Source organism: Engraulis encrasicolus, chromosome 18 (genome assembly GCF_034702125.1).
Source record: "Engraulis encrasicolus isolate BLACKSEA-1 chromosome 18, IST_EnEncr_1.0, whole genome shotgun sequence".
NCBI lineage: Eukaryota > Metazoa > Chordata > Actinopteri > Clupeiformes > Engraulidae > Engraulis > Engraulis encrasicolus.
Window position 1 is genome coordinate 51,485,038 of NC_085874.1, and position 17,500 is coordinate 51,502,537.

General features: G+C 44.8%; 1 protein-coding gene and 1 long non-coding RNA gene across 5 annotated transcripts in view; one reads left to right on the top strand and one right to left on the bottom strand.

Annotated features, from left to right (window-relative positions):
- The first annotated feature begins 3,769 nt into the window (after nt 1–3,769).
- On the top strand, nt 3,770–5,259 carry LOC134469505 (uncharacterized). Its single transcript, XR_010038997.1, has 3 exons — nt 3,770–4,571; nt 4,608–4,964; nt 5,181–5,259. It is a non-coding gene; the product is annotated as an uncharacterized LOC134469505 (long non-coding RNA).
- The window catches only part of znf395b (zinc finger protein 395b), a 17,276-nt gene continuing 4,881 nt past the window's right edge, over nt 5,106–17,500 (bottom strand). Inside the window, exons 4-11 of one of the 4 annotated variants that reach the window (XM_063223805.1) lie at nt 16,856–16,971; nt 14,814–15,055; nt 13,785–13,871; nt 13,301–13,314; nt 12,211–12,682; nt 9,888–10,001; nt 8,754–8,872; nt 5,106–6,799 (exon numbers count right to left, since the gene is read on the bottom strand). In XM_063223805.1, coding sequence (XP_063079875.1) covers nt 6,688–6,799; nt 8,754–8,872; nt 9,888–10,001; nt 12,211–12,682; nt 13,301–13,314; nt 13,785–13,871; nt 14,814–15,055; nt 16,856–16,971 — 1,276 coding nt within the window. In that variant the 3' untranslated portion in view covers nt 5,106–6,687. Of the gene's footprint in view, nt 6,800–8,753; nt 8,873–9,887; nt 10,002–12,210; nt 12,683–13,300; nt 13,315–13,428; nt 13,443–13,770; nt 13,872–14,813; nt 15,056–16,855; nt 16,972–17,500 lie in introns of all 4 variants that reach the window. The other 3 variants (XM_063223807.1, XM_063223808.1, XM_063223804.1) reach the window with 3 other exon arrangements.

The window sequence follows — 17,500 nt, forward strand, 5'->3', positions numbered from 1 at the left end:
AAGGTCACCAAGACTGCAAGACTCCACTCCCTCTCCTCAAGGTCACCACGACTCCACTCCCTCTCCTCAAGGTCACCACGACTCCACTCCCTCTCCTCAAGGTCACCACGACTCCACTCCCTCTCCTCAAGGTCACCAAGACCTGATGGAAGAAGACATGGACACCATGGCTACAACCACAACGAAATAAAATAAAATAAAGAATCCTGACCATTATAATGTTTAAAGATAACCAAGGAATGTTCTCTTCTGGTTCCTACACTGCTTTCAACATTTTCACCATCTTCGTGTTTTCAGTGTTTTTCAGAAAAAAAAGAAAAAAAATCAGGAGTTGCAATCCAAGCATGCCAATCTTATTTTAGTATAACGTTGAAAAGTACTTTGTTTTCATTTACACCATCGCTGAGGTCTGGCAGATTTTGGGGACTTTTAACAAAGAGTTTACTAGCTGGTGTATCAAATTTTGCACTTTAATCTTTGGTTGTAGTAAAATCTGCACGTAACCGTTTTTTTGTGTTATGATGTATTCTGTTTACACGAGTGTGTCAATTCTAAGCACTTTGGCGAAGTTACTGTCAGACAGAATTGTTTTGTTTGTTTGTTTTGGTGTGTGTATGTGTGTGTGTGTTTGTCTGAGTGCTTTTGTGAGTAAACATGTTGTACCCTCAGTAGGCCTACCTGTGTTTACTTATCTTTACATCGGCTTAGCATCAGCGACTTGTGTCCACTTATCTTTACATCAGGGGTCCGTTTCTCGATACTTGTCGTTGCTAACCGTCTTAAGACCGTCTTAAGACCGTCTTACCGTTCCCTTGGATTTAGTGGTGAGTGTCGCTGTCGAGAGAGAGTTGAGTCGCTCTTACGAAGGACTTTGCTAACGACGATAGCAAAGACGCTATCGAGATACGGACCCCAGCTTAGCATCTGCTACCTGTGTCCACTTCTGTTGACAAGGCAGCATCAGCTACGGCAGCAATGTCACACTCAAATTGACTTGAGTATCGAAATCAAAATCTGGAACAAAGTCGCGGCCAGATATGGACTAAACTTGTGCATGCACACAATCTACTCTACTCTATTTAATACCCATATTTACATTTCACACACACTCTTTCCCGTCATATGTGCTGCAGTCTACGTAGAACGCGGGTATACACAGTATACCCACTTCAAAATGTCAGGGGTTTCAGTATAGCCTACCCTCTTAAAATTGATTGATCCATTATTTAGAATAGCACAAATATATCCAGTAGGCTATACCCACTTCAAAAAATGCTGAAATATACAGTATACCCACTACAAAAAGGTAGACTACACCACTGCCGTCATATGTGGTAGTTTAAATTGTCCTGCACATATTGTGTTGCATAGGAGTGTAACCTGTCTCATTGGCCTGGGCCCAACTCATGTTCCTGTGACACACCAACATTCATGTTCAATTCTTGTTACGCTAGGCCTATACATTAATGGTGTATGAGGGCCAACCGGTAATATAGATTTGAAATGATCTCGAGGACCGAATAAAATGACTCGGCGGGGGCAGATTTGGGCCCCGGGCCCTGGGTTTGACATCCCTGGGCTAACGTGACAAAGTTTTCCTCAAACAATTATCTTCTAGTGTTGTGACGTTCGCGAACAAATCGGTTCTTTTGAACGGCTCTTAGAAGTGAACGATGTTAACCAAATTACAGCTGGGGGAGCCACTCTACCGTGTCTTTATTATTAATTTGTCATTTGCTTTAAGCACGCGGCCTTCACGTGAGAACTTGAATTTAGGGGAAAAAAACACAATAGTCTTCCTTGGAGAGTGACAAAAGCAAACTTTAGAAGCAGGAGTGCAATCTGTTGTTGTCTGGACAAAATTACCTACAGGTGGAGTGAAAAATACTATGTTCTTAACACCAAAAAAAATGATCAAAGCCGTTCAAAAGAGCCGGTTTGAGCTAGTTTTTTGAACGGCTCTTTGAAAAGAACGAGCCACTATGATCCGGATCCTGTAAAAGAGCTAGAAATCTCATCTCTATCTCTTCTTCCTTGGATCAGAGCTGTATATGAGCTTGGTGTTCGCACAGACCTAACAGGGTGTACGTCTGCCTTGGATCAGTCATATATTAAGAGACAACACTGCCCCCTAGTGTTTCACCTGCCACACTACCACAGTTACAGCAGTGGGCCGATGTGAAAATGCCTGAATAAAGTGAAAAGCCTTCAATGTATACACAGGGTGTGATTACTCAAAAACCCTCAAGATCAGGGTTCACTGTAAAACAGGGGTGTCAAACTCAAATTGACCGAGGGCCATAATCAAAACCCGAAAAAAGTCGCGGGCCAAATTCAAACAGATTCCCATCATAGTTCAAAGGTACCTGCCTATTCTGTTGCATATGAGTTTGGGCTGTTTCACTCGCCTGGGTCCACTTGTATCCTTGTGACACACCAAATTTCATGTTTATGTCTTGATATGCTATGTGCTATATTGATAGTGTGGCCCAACTGTAATACACCTTTGAAATGATCTCGCGGGCCAAATAAAATGACTCCGCGGGCCAAATTTGGCCCCCGGGCCTGAGTTTGACATCTCTGCTGTAAAACATCGCAGCCAGTTTAACGTAAAAAGGTAAGTTGCCTCAAGTTTGTAAGTTAACTCAATTCGAGGCATTCTCAAGTTGAGTTGCAATTTTCAGGCAGCAGGGCAACTAACTTTTTTACGTTTAACTGGCTACAATGTTTTACAGTGTCGGCTACTGGAAATTACGATCATTTAGGGAATGTAAGGAAGGAATCGCCGCTTACCACTACAAACCGCACATATCAAACCAAACATGTGTGTCATGCGCAGTAGGCCCTCTTTATACGCTTATGCTCCAGACTGGTGAGCTGCTATGACAACAGTGAAGTTTTGGACTTTTTTTGCATGCAAGAAGTCAGTCTGAGATATGTTCTGCACACTCAAACAACATGTTGTGCTTTAAACATCTTCCTGTGACCAGAGTGAAGTGTGTTGTGCTTTAAAGGGACACTGTGCAGGAAATGGTCAAAAAAGGTACTGCAACTATGCAGCTCATTGAAACTGGGTTGTCCATTGCCAAATGTAATCTTTACATGAACATTTACTAAGTAATAAACAAATATTTTCTAGTATGGTCCAATTACAGTCATTTTTGCAGCTAAAAATGGCTATTTTAGGAAATTCAAAATGGCTGACCATGGAGAAGATCCCCTTTTTCATGTATGAAAAGTGCAATTTTTCTAGTCATAATGGATAGGCTACTTAGAATTTGATGGTGGTGGTAAGTATTCATGAAAAAGGTAACATTAGTGAGTGGGCTGCATGAATTCTGGAAATAAACAACTAAAAATCTCACACAGTGTCCCTTTAAACATCTTCCTGTGACCAGAGTGAAGTGTGTTGTGCTTTAACCATCTTCCTGTGAGCAGAGTGAAGTGTGTTGTGATGCTACTCCACCTGTGAGCAGAGTGAAGTGTGTTGTAATGCTACTCCACCTGTGAGCAGAGTGAAGTGTGTTGTGATGCTACTCCACCTGCTCCATCTTAAGCAGCCCAATTGGGCGGGAAACAGCCCAATCTGGCAACACTGGTGAAGTGTGTTGTAATGCTACTCCACCTGCTCTCATCGCCTTCGCCTACATCACCGGGCACATCAGGGCAGCATTCCATCTTCACAACCGTTCTTTTTTAGTTATTTAGTTATTTCTCTTTTTCAATTTTTCAATCAATTTTTTTTTGTTTTGCATTTTAATACTGTGAATACAATTGTATTTCATACATTTGTTTTTATTTCTTTCTAATGTATATTTCTTTTTTGGTCATTTAAAATTTTGTACATAGCAAAAAAAAAGAACTCAAATGAAAAAGACAAAACAAAAATGGAGTGCACAAGAAATAACAATAAAATAGTTTACTCTTCTCTGGTGGATTGTCATGCACAGAGGACCAGCATGTCATGTTCTTTCCTTCTTCCTTACACTGTATATCTCTTTCAATTACTCTCTCTCTCTCTTCTTCCTTACACTGTATATCTCTTTCAATTACTCTCTCTCTCTTCCGAAGGCATGTCCAGTCCTCTTTCCTCTAAGCACCAAATACACTCCAACACAATATTGTTCAGCACCATTGTGTCCCCAGCGAGTACTGTACCTTAATGGTCCTGTTCTCCTTATGAAGCTGTGTGGACACCAAAAGCCATCAACGCTACCCGACTAGCTGAGCTTCATGAAGAAGTTTCGCCATGAATTTGCTTTATTTTCTACGGATGTGGCATTGACATGCTTGATTTAGCTAATCATGTAACTGCTCTGGCTTGTCACACTGGAACGTTCAGAGATATGAACATTCCAATTGGTTTTCGCCCAACCGCATCTTAGCTCGTTGCCATAATATTAGCATCTTAGCTCGTTGCCATAATATTAGCTGACTTCAATCGCTCAGGTCGCTTCACTCCGGGCGAATTCGCTCTGGTCGATTTCTTCACTGACCCTATATAGAGAAATAATGACTTCTGTGGTTCAGGTAGCGTAGCCTAGGTTGCTCTTGGTGTACACATAGCTCAGGTAGCGTAGGTGGCTCTTGGTGTACACATAGCTCAGGTAGCGTAGCCTAGGTTGCTCTTGGTGTAGTGTACACATAGCTCAGGTAGCGTAGCCTAGGTGGCTCTTGGTGTACACATAGCTCAGGTAGCGTAGCCTAGGTTGCTCTTGGTGTACACATAGCTCAGGTAGCGTAGCCTAGGTGGCTCTTGGTGTAGTGTACACATAGCTCAGGTAGCGTAGCCTAGGTGGCTCTTGGTGTACACATATAGCTCAGGTAGCGTAGCCTAGGTGGCTCTTGGTGTAGTGTACACATAGCTCAGGTAGCGTAGCCTAGGTGGCTCTTGGTGTAGTGTACACATAGCTCAGGTAGCGTAGCCTAGGTTGCTCTTGGTGTGGTGTACACATATAGCTCAGGTAGCGTAGCCTAGGTGGCTCTTGGTGTACACATATAGCTCAGGTAGCGTAGCCTAGGTGGCTCTTGGTGTACACATATAGCTCAGGTAGCGTAGCCTAGGTGGCTCTTGGTGTAGTGTACACATAGCTCAGGTAGCGTAGCCTAGGTGGCTCTTGGTGTACACATATAGCTCAGGTAGCGTAGCCTAGGTGGCTCTTGGTGTACACATAGCTCAGGTAGCGTAGCCTAGGTGGCTCTTGGTGTACACATACAGTAGCTTAAGACTAACACTGCGGTATGGAAGCTCGCAGGTTGGGAAGCACTAGCATGGTAATGAAACACTATCATCATCATCATCATCATCATCATCATCATCATCATCATCATCATCATCATCATCGCTACACAGCTACACACTCAACACAATCATCATTATATATAAACACTCAAACAAACAATAGCTGAAAACAGCATGGCAGTCCACAACAAAAGCAGAAAATGACAATTACGTAAAATACATAGTTAAATGTTATTTAAAAAAAAAAAAAACAAGGTACGAAAAAGGGGTGAAATGAGAAAAGAAAACAACACTGTACACAATCTATATCGTTATATTTATATGTATATATGTGTATCAATATATATATATATATTTATATTTATATTTATATTTATATTTATATAGCTACCGAATCCGATACTAAAGTAACACAACTCTGGATAAGGATCTGATCTGAGGGATATTTAACTCTGGATAAGGATCTGATCTGAGGGATATTTTTTCTTCTTTTTCTTCTTTTCCTGCTGCTCAATGGTGAGGACAATGACACACACACGCACACACACACACACACACACACACACACACACACACACACACGCGCACGCACACGCACACGTACACACGCACACACACTCACAATGACAATGAGATGACACTGAAAGTCTTCATGCAAAGGACTGAAATGGTCTTCTGAAGGACGAGGAGAAGTGGAGGAAGAGGAGAAGAGGAGGAAGAGCAGGAGAGGAGGAAGATGAGGAGGAGGAGGAAGAGGAGAAGAGGAGGAAGAGGAGGAAGATGAGGAGGAGGAGAAGAGGAGGAAGAGGAGGAAGAGGAGAAGAGGAGGAGGAGTGGAGGAAGAGGAGGAGAGGAGGAAGAGGAGAAGTGGAGGAATAGGAGAAGTGGAGGAAGAGGAGGAGGAGGAGGAAGAGGAGTAGGAGGAGGAAGAGGAGGAGTGGAGGAAGAGGAGAAGGGTGCGGGAGTGCAAACGCACCTAGGAGAGCCAAACGCACGAACGCACACACACACGCACGCACGCACACACACACACACATGCACACACACGCACAAATAAACACACACGCACGCACACACTCCCACCACCACCTAGCACCAGCTCTCCAAAACTCACCCAAACAGGAAATGAGGCTGTTTACAAGCGGAACCAAACAAGTACACAAAGAAGTAAACAAGTAAACAAAAACATCCAACATCATCTTATAGCTTTTGTAGGAAAAATACATCATCATTATCACCACACGAAAAAGAGAATTACGAATACAAAAGTGGAAGGATTACGATCCGCATGGTCCTCTGTGAGTCCAGTCTTTCTTTCCTCCTTTCTTCCTTCCTTTCTTTCTCTCTCTCTTCTCGCTCCTGCTCTTGTTCCCTGGGTATCTCTCTCTACAAGAGTCTCTCTGCGTGCGTGCGTGCGTGCGTGCGCATGCGCGTGCGAGCGTGTGTTAGTCCGGGAAGCGCTGGCAGGCCTTTTTCCATCGGCAGGCAGTGCACCACTGGGCTCGTAGCTCCACCCCGTACACCTTGCGGCACTTCTTAGCCTCACCACGCCCCTTCCTGTCAGGGGCGCACACACACACACACACACACACACACACACACACACACACACACACACACACACACACACACACACACACACACACACACACACACACAGTTAGGGGGAAGAGGGCTGTAGGCTGTAGGCTCGTAGCTCCACCCCGTACACCTTGCGGTAGGCTTTGCAGATGAAGAGCCTAATGGCCTCTTTCTGCGCTCAGTCGAGGCCGGGACAAACCCATGGTCAGTGGATTTAGAGATCCGCAACCAGAAAGTTAGGTTCAAGATTGATACAGGGGCAGACGTGTCAGTCATCCCGCATCAGACCTACACAGCGATCATGGGCCCCGACGGCGACCGCGCACTGGCCCAAACAGACAAACCACTCTTCGGCCCGGGGGGCGGCTGCCTCTCTGTCGCTGGAGTGACCAAAGAGACACTGAAAAAGGGTGAGCACACATGCCAGGAGGACTTGTATGTGGTACATCCGTTCTACACTGCCGACCCTGCATCAAAAGGCGAAACAATCCTTCTTGTCAGGCACCCCATCAGCCAATCAGAAAAAAGAATTCCGTTGCAAAGGCAGATAAAGAAGAATAAGGCAAAGTGCAGTAACTATGGCAACACTGAAACTGAGAGTAATGCACTAAAAGCTGTGGTATTAGGTTGGATATTGCAGTTCCTGCAAATTTGAAAAGGCAAAATATTTAAAATGGGACACATTTGGACCACAAGGCCCTCCACACATGGGTTCCGACAGCACAGCGGAGCACTTTTTCTTCCGACACAATTCCAACCCCCGCACTCAATTTCACCACAGCAGAGCAGATGGATAATCAACTTCCATAAAATAGAACTCATCCCTAATCACCAGCCCACATTGGCGCCAGTGTGCGGGTTGAATTGAACAATGGAATCGAACTTTGGCACAGCAGTGCTCCCTCCGCAGGCTTTGCCACAAGATAAAGGAGGTCTAGTGAAGACCATGTTCAGTAGAAACTCCATTTTGACAACATATGTAGTTACTGCACTTTGCCTTGGTAGGGCAGACTAGATTCACATGTATTAGTTTTGGGTAGGGTGCGCACATCCAAAAACACTTGTTGCAGGTGCCAGACAAAAAAATCAGATAGTTGAAAAAGGTAGGTCTGCACACTGCCGATGAGCTCCAAAAATAAACTTTATTATTTAAAATGCAACGTTTCGATCACACTGGATCTTCATCAGGCATATCAAGTCATGGATCTTCATCAGGCATATCCTGATGAAGATCCAGTGTGATCGAAACGTTGCATTTTAAATAATAAAGTTTATTTTTGGAGCTCATCGGCAGTGTGCAGACCTACCTAGATTCACATGTATAACACGACAAAGAGCTGCAGACTAGATTCACATGTATAACACGACAGAGAGCTGCAGACTAGATTCACATGTATAACAGGCCAGAGAGCTGCAGACTAGATTCACATGTATAACAGGCCAGAGAGCTGCAGACTAGATTCACATGTATAACAGGCCAAAGAGCTGCAGACTAGATTCACATGTATAATGCCGTGTCCAGACCAAGAGCGAACTACGCTGCCTGGTAGCGTGGGTAGCAGAAGAAGTTTCGCCTTGAATACGCTGTATTCGCACGAGACGCAGCATTGACATGTTTGATGCAGCTAATCACATAACGGCTCTGGCTTGACAGCCTGGGACATTTGGAGATATGAACGTTCCGATTGGTTGTCGCCGAACAGCGTCAGAGCGAATTCGCCTGCGATTAGATTTAGTTTAATCTTCAAAATTCGCTCTGGTAGCGCAAGAAGCTTCGCTCCTGGCGAATTCGCTTTGGTAGCGCAGGTCGCGTGCCCTCCATAGAGAAATAATGACTTCCGTCGCTTCGTTCGCTCCGTTCGCTCTTGGTCTGTACACGGCATAACAGGCCAGAGAGCTGCTGCTGCTGCTGCTGCTGCTGCCTGCCCACCTGAATGTGCAGTGGTTGCGTGAGGGCGATGCGCTGATGGTGTGTGTCCTGCTGGGGGCGCTGTTTCTCTGCAGCCACTGCTCCCCCACACTCACCGACCGACTCCGAGACGACAGCACCTGCACACACACAGAGACAAGCGGCCGGTGAGACATGCGTTAAGAAATGCGTTTTTAGAATTCATTTCTAATGTCATGTTGGAAATCATAGGTACAAATAGCAAATAGCAACATCTATGCCACAAGCCTTTTACTGTTGATAATAACTAGTAACAATAATGCGATAACGCAATAGTAACATGCTATTAGCTGTTCAATCAGCAGTTATAAGCTGATACACACACACACACACACACACACACACACACACACACACACACACACACACACACACACACACACACACACACACACACAGCCACTCATCTCAGCTGATCTGTACCTGTGTGTGTATGTGCAGGTCAGCGTTACCTGTGTGTGTGTGAAGGCTGTGTCTCCTGTACCTGTGTGTGTGTGTGTGTGTGTGTGTGTGTGTGTGTGTGTGTGAAGGCTGTGTCTCCTGTACCTGTGTGTGTGTGTGTGTGTGTGTGTGCAGGCTGTGTTACCTGTGTGAGTGTGTGTGTGTGTGTTACCTGTGTGAGTGTGCTGTGTGTGTGTGTGTGTGTGTGTGTGTGTGTGTGTGCTTGTGCCGGCTGTGTCAGCGTTATCTGTACCTGTGTGTGTATCAGCTGTCCTGTACCTGTGTGTGTGCAGGCTGTGTTACCTGTGTGTGTGTGTGTGTGCAGGCTGTGTTACCTGTGTGTGTGTGTGTGTGTGTGCAGGCTGTGTTACCTGTGTGTGTGTGTGTGCAGGCTGTGTCAGTGTTACCTGTGTGTGTGTGTGCAGGCTGTGTCAGTGTTACCTGTGTGTGTGTGTGTGTGTGTGTGTGTGTGTGTGTGTGTGTGTGTGTGTGTGTGTGTGTGTGTGTGTGCAGACTGTGTTACCTGTGTGTGTGTGTGTGTGTGTGTGTGTGTGCAGGCTGTGTTACCTGTGTGTGTGTGTGCAGGCTGTGTCAGTGTTACCTGTGTGTGTGTGTGTGTGTGTGTGTGTGTGTGTGTGTGTGTGTGTGTGTGTGTGTGTGTGCAGGCTGTGTTACCTGTGTGTGTGTGTGCAGACTGTGTCCTTGTCCGTGTGCGTCTCCAGCGGGGGCCCAGTAGCTCGGGGGGGACGAGGACCCTGAAGACACCGTCACCTGGACAGGGGCGCAGGCCTGGGAGAAGAGGACGCACACACATGAGAAATAACATAATGTAGTATATTTAGACAGGGGCGCAGGCCTGGGAGAAATAGCATAATGTAGTATATTTAGAGTAGAGAGTAGAGTAGGGTAACGTTTAGAGCAGTGGTTCTCAACGTTTTTCAGACCGAGGACCACTTTGTCCCCCCAAAAATGCTCAGGGACCACCTGTCAACAGAATTGACATTTGACGAGTGCCAATTTGACACTGGTCATTTCGAGGCAGCTCACTTACTTTTTATTCACATGACAAGCCTGTGAATTGTGTTGAAAATATGACTTCAGCTATATTTAGCTTTGTAATTATGTTACAAATATAGCCTACTGCTAGCTTGTCTTGTAGAAATAAGAAGTAGAAATAAGAAGTAGAAATCCCCTCGCGGACCACCTGAGCTTTGCCGCAGACCACCAGTGGTCCCCGGACCACACTTTGAGAATCACTGTTTTAGAGTAACACCCATTCAGCAAGGTCGAAAGCACAGGCAGAAAAATAATCAGGCAGAAGAGTAATCAGGCAGGGCTTTCGCTTTCGTAGCCTCTTGGTGCGGTTGGGCCAGAGATTCTTTAAGTATATAGAGATATGCCAATGTAATAGGTTGCTATGGGCACCTAACATGACCAGGTCTCGGTCTGCCTAAAGGGGTGTGTCATAATACTCCTAGCATGGAATAGAACAGTCCTTAGGTCTGCCTAAAGGGGGATTTCCCCCCACTCCCCCTCGCAATAATAGAACCCGGAAACAATGGGCCAATGGAACCTCTCTCTCTACTCTCTCTGGTTGGGCCGCTAAACAGCCCCTTCACTCTTAGCTGAAAAGACTCAACTACATCATATCAACATTGCTATGACATTACCAATAGTTAGTAACGTAGTAGTAGTTAACATACTAGTAGTAGAACTTTATTGTCCCCATGGGGCAATTGTATTTAAAGTACATCTGGCACCAGACACAAGACACAGACAAATATAACAGACAGCAACAAGCAGCAAAAATAAAAAATAAATAAAGATAGGTAAAAAAAATAAGTATATATATTACTACTCATAGCACACACTACACACCAAGGTTGGATGGCTGGGTTAAAACTCCACCTCGGTTAGGGCTTTAATGGCTTGGGGGATAAAGGAAAACTTTGACCTGTTTTTAGACAGGAGGGGTGTACAGATTAAGACTTGATCATTAACATTTTGGTGACAATCAGGCCTGGGGGGGTCAGAGGCAACAGTCAGAGGTGTCAAAAGTGAAAGTAAAAGTAAATTCATAGTGTAAAAGTCTTACAGTTACAGTTACCTGGTAGAGATGCTCAGTGTCATTATTATTATTATTATTATTATTATTATTATTATTGCTATTATTATTATTATTATTATTATTATTATTATTATTATTATTATTGCTATTATTATTATTATTATTATTATTATTATTATTATTATTATTGTTATTATTATTATTATTGTTATTATTCTTGTTACCTGGTAGAGATGCTCAGTGTTATTATTATTATTATTGTTCTTCTTATTATTATTGCTATTATTATTATTATTATTATTGTTATTATTATTATTATTATTATTATTATTATTATTATTGTTATTATTATTGCTATTATTATTATTATTATTATTATTATTATTATTATTATTATTATTATTGTTATTATTATTATTGTTATTATTATTATTATTATTATTATTATTATTATTATTATTATTATTATTGCTATTATTATTATTATTATTATTATTATTATTATTATTATTGCTATTATTATTATTATTGTTGTTGTTGTTACCTTGTAGAGATGCTCAGTGTAGTTATTATTATTATTATTATTATTATTATTATTATTATTATTATTGTTGTTGTTATTATTGTTGTTGTTACCTGGTATAGATGCTTAGTGTAGTTATTATTATTATTATTGTTATTATTATTATTGTTATTATTATTATTATTATTATTGTTGTTGTTGTTACCTGGTAGATATGCTCAGTGTAGTTATTATTATTATCATTATTATTATTATTATTATTATTGTTATTATTGTTACCTGGTAGAGATGCTCAGTGTAGTTATTATTATTATTATTATTATTATTATTATTATTATTATTATTGTTATTATTATTATTATTATTATTATTATTATTATTGTTATTATTGTTATTATTCTTGTTACCTGGTAGAGATGCTCTGTGTGGATCTGCCAGACACTGCTGGGAGCGGACTGGCTGAGGGGGCTGGAGTAGCAGTAGGCTGAGGATGAAGCCTGGGGGCCCAGTGTGCTGCTACCCGAGGATGAAGCCTGGGGGCCCGGTGTGCTGCTACCTGACGAGGAGCAGCAGGGGGCCCAGACCCCAGTAGAGGAGGAGGAGGAGGAGGTGGAGGAGGAAGACGAGGAGGAAGAGGCCCAGACCCCCCTGGAAGAGGAGGTGGAGGTGGGGGTGGTGGAGGAGGTGGAGGAGGAGGCCCAGACCCCCCTGGAAGAGGAAGAGGAGGTGGAAGTGGGGGTGGTGGTGGGCCCTAGGGACGGAGACTGAGAGGGGGAGGGAGACGGGGACGCGGCCGGAGACGGGGGGCTGGGCTCCTCTTCAGACGACACCTCCGTGTAGTAAAAATCCTCCTCACACTGGGAGTGTTCAGACTCCCCTCTACAGAACAGAGAGATGGAGAGAGAGAGAGAGAGAGAGAGAGAGAGAGAGAGAGAGAGAGAGAGAGAGAGAGAGAGAGAGAGAAATAGACAGAGGGAGAGGGGGGGAGAGAGAGAGAGAGAGAGAGAGAGAGAGAGAGGGAAATAGATAGAGAGAGAGAGGGAGGGGGGGAGAGAGAGAGAGAGAGAGAGAGAGAGAGAGAGAGAGAGAGAGAGAGAAATAGATAGAGAGAGAGGGGGGGGGAGAGAGAGACAGTCTGTCACTGCAGTATATCTTATTGTTATCAAAGTCTATGGAAAAGATTGACAAAAATTGACCAAGGAATGATTTGCGGTGCGGTGCGTCGAGAGACAGCATTGTGGTGTGGAGGTGTGTGTGTGGTGCTCACCCCAGGTGGTGGAGGTGTATGTGTGGTGTGGAGGTGTGGTGTGGAGGTGTGTGTGTGGTGCTTACGACAGCTGGTGGAGGTGTGTGTGTGGTGTGTAGGTGTGGTGCTTACCCCAGCTGGTGGAGGTGTATGTGTGGTGGAGGTGAATGTGTGGTGTGTATGTGTGGTGTAGGTGTGTGTGGTGTGTGTGTGTGGTGTAGGTGTGTGTGGTGTGTGTGTGTGGTGCTTACCCCAGGTGTTGGAGGTGTATGTGTGGAGGTGTATGTGTGGAGGTGTATGTGTGGTGTGTGTGGAGGTGTGTGTGTGGTGTGTGTGTGGTGCTTACCCCAGGTGTTGTAGGTGTGTGTGTGGTGCTCACCCCAGGTGTTGGAGGTGTATGTAGGTGTATGTGTGGTGTGGAGGTGTATGTGTGTTGTAGGTGTGTGTGTGGTGTGTAGGTGTGGTGCTTACCCCAGCTGGTGGAGGTGTATGTGTGGTGTGTGTGTGTGGTGCTCACCCCAGGTGTTGGAGGTGTATGTGTGGAGGTGTGTGTGTGTGTGGTGTGTGTGTGTGCTGCTCACCCCAGGTGTTGGAGGTGTGTGTGTGTGTGGTGTATGTGTGTGTGGTGCTCACCCCAGGTGTTGGAGGTGTGTGTGTGTGTGTGTGTGGTGCTCACCCCAGGTGGTGGAGGTGTATGTGTGGTGTGTGTGTGTGTGCTCACCCCAGGTGGTGTGTGTGTATGTGCCTCTTCATGGCGACTCTGGAGTTCAGCACCTTACTGCAGCCGGGCCACAGGCAGCGGTACGCCCCTCTCCCACAGCCCTGTTGCCAAGCAACAAGGAAGGAAGGAATTCATCTTAATTGTCCACAGGTGTGGAAACTTGTCTTCAGTTTCACCACGTAAAAGACATGCAAGACAGGTGAGACATTACACATTTACAGACATTACACATTTAAGACAAATACGCTCCATTTCATGTGAAAACAATCCGTAATACTACTCTAATAAATATATGAATAAATAAGGGACGCAAGAGGACGCTATCTACATTTTTCTGAAAGGGATGTTTGGGTGCTAACCCGGACTGTATCCAAAAAACATCCAAACATCTCAAACATCCCTTTGCCCACAGTCAATCCTGTTGGATGTGGTTCATCCTTCTTGGTGGTATGCAGACATCACCTAGGATACCGTGGCTCTTGATACATCACAAAGACTTGCTGTCTCGGTCGAAGTTGCACCAGTTACACACGCAAAAATAATTTCTACTTTTTAAAAAAAAACTGTGATATGTCACCCATAATGTTGTGTGCATTGCAAAATTTTGAGCAAAACTGTGCTCTTACCCTGTTAATTGAACCTTCACAAGATAGGCCAACAGGCTGGTCCAGTTAAGCCATGAAACCTCCCAACATGAAACCTGTTGTGTGTGTGTGTGTGTGTTGTGTGTGTGTGTCTATGTGTGTGTGTGTGTGTGTGTGTGTGTGTGTGTGTGTGTGTGTGTGTGTGTGTGTGTCTATGTGTGTGTATGTGTGTGTGTGTGTGTGTGTGTGTGTGTGTGCACAGATCTACGTAATGTCCTGTATGTCTATGTGTGTGTATGTGTGTGTGTGTGTGTGTGTGTGTGTCTATGTGTGTGTATGTGTGTGTGTGTGTGTGTGTGTGGGTGTGGGTGTGTGTGTGTGTGTGTGTGTGTGTGTGTGTGTGTGTGTGTGTGTGTGTGTGTGTGTGTGTGTGTGTGTGTGTGTGTGTGTGTGTCTCACCTTGTGCCTCCTGCCCTCCCCCATGTCCAGTTCCATGTGGAGCCCCTCGTCTGGTGATTGGCTGGGGCAGCCGTCCATCTCTGTCCCCTGGTCTCCTGATTGACTGAGGCTGCCGTCCACCTCTGTGACGGAGGGCGAGGGGGCGGGACTAACACTGCCGTGGTCCCAACTCCAGTAGCCGCTGCTGCCGCTGTCCGACAGCTCCCCTCCCCCGCACTCCATATCACCCGAAGAGGAGCATGCTGGGAAGAAGGAAGAGGAAGAGTACATTATTACATTACTACATTATTACATATGTTTAGTGCAGCTCCCCTCCCCCGCACTCCATATCACCTGAAGAGGAGCATGCTGGGAAGAAGGAAGAGGAAGAGTACATTATTACATGACTACATTATTACATATGTTTAGTGCAGCTCCCCTACACCGCACTCCGTATCACCTGAAGAGGAGCATGCTGGGAAGAAGGAAGGGGAAGGACACTGGTCAGAGCGCTGGTCGGAGGCGCAGCGCTAACCTGATTATCATCGACTTTCAAATCTCTGTTGGACATTTGGTCTGACCAAGAGCTAGGGGTGGGCGATATGGCAAAAATGTCATATCACGATTTGTGATCTCGATTTCGATTTTTTATCACGATCTTCCATTGAAAAAATAAAAACAACAAAAAACAACTTTCATATACTTGCAATTTGTAATTTGCACTCAATAAAATGTTAACACACTGATTATACTCTCATAAAGTGTACAATTGGAATACAATAATGTAAAGAATAAAGTGAAGACAACAACACCAGTGAGAAAACGTCACTCTGATGCTGATAATCAACATCCTCACTGCAAGACGATCTATACGATTTCTCCACTTTGGCAGATTCGAGACGATCTTTTACTCAATATCACGATTCACGATTTAATATCGTCATATCGCCCACCCCTACCAAGAGCATAACAATTAAAATTTACCAAACAGCATGGTTGACCTGCCTTCCTCGGTTTGCTACTGATCGAGGCCAGAAAAGGTTGTGCCGAAGTTTAAACTAAACATTTTCTTAGTCCCAATAGAATTAGACTAGCCTGACTAGAAGCAACGCCAGTGCAGAGTATGGGCCCTATGTACGTATGTACCACTAGCTGTAACCAATACCCTGTAGAGTATGGGCCCTATGTACGTATGTACCACTAGCTGTAACCAATACCCTGTACTAAGGCCCCTAACCCCACACACTGCTCCAGGGACTGTAACCAATACCCTGTACCAAGGCCCCTAACCCCACACTGCTCCAGGGACTGTAACCAATACCCTGTACCAAGGCCCCTAACCCCAAACATTGCTCCAGGGACTGTAACCAATACCCTGTACCAAGGCACCTAACCTCACACATTGCTGTAATCAATACCCTGTACCAAGGCGCCTAACCCCACACTGCTCCAGGGACTGTAATCAATACCCTGTACCAAGGCACCTAAGCCCACACTGCCCCAGGGACTGTAACCAATACCCTGTACCAAGGCACCTAACCCCACACACTGCCCCAGGGACTGTAACCAATACCCTGTACCAAGGGGCCTAATCCCACACACTGCTCCAGGGACAGTAACCAATACCCTGTACCAAGGCAACTAACCCCACACTGCTCCAGGGACTGTAACCAATACCCTGTTCCAAGACACCCAACCCCACACTGCTCCAGGGACTGTAATCAATACCCTGTACCAAGGCAGCTAACCCCACACTAGCCCAGGGACTGTGACCAATACCCTGTACCAAGGCACCTAACCCCACACTGCTCCAGGGACTGTAACCAATACCCTGTACCAAGGCACCTAACCCCACACTGCTCCAGGGACTGTAACCAATACCCTGTACCAAGGGGCCTAACCCCACACACTGCTCCAGGGACTGTAACCAATACCCTGTACCAAGGCACCTAACCCCACACTGCTCCAGGGACTGTAACCAATACCCTGTACCAAGGCACCTAACCCCACACTGCTCCAGGGACTGTAACCAATACTCTGTATGTAGTAATGTAATGTCTCACCAGGAAGTAGGTCCTTCTGCGGGGCGCCGCTATGCATCATGGGACTACAGGAGAGGCTGGTCAGCACCATGGCAGCCATGATCTCATCCATCTCCACCGACTCTGGACTACGGAAACTACGGAGAGGAGAGAGAGGGGGGAGAGAGAGAGAGAGAGAGAGAGAGAGAGAGAGAGAGAGAGAGAGAGAGAAATAATTAATGTATAAAATCCTTTATTTACAAAGGTGCATATTACATTATGCGATTAAAACCACACTCCGGCCAGAAGTAGGTGGGTTAAAAATAAACGAATACAAATTTCATTCTAAACATTGTGCAAATGTCAGGTTTCCATCAGTGACTGAGCACAACACTCTTTTATGACACCATACATGTTCAAAATCATCAACATTCTTAACAGAAAGACAGAAAAAGGGAGAGAGAGAGAGAGAGAGAAGGAGGGAAGGAAAGAAAGAAAGAAATACATACAAAGAAAGAAAGACATACAAAGAAACAAAGACAGAAAGAAAGAAGGAAAGAAAGATAGAAAGAAAGAAAGAAGGAAAGAAAGAAAGGCAAGCATATTTGTTTTACTGGAGCCACAGGAAATACTACTCGCTTCCTTACCATAGACACACACTAGGGCTGTAACGAAACACACAACACA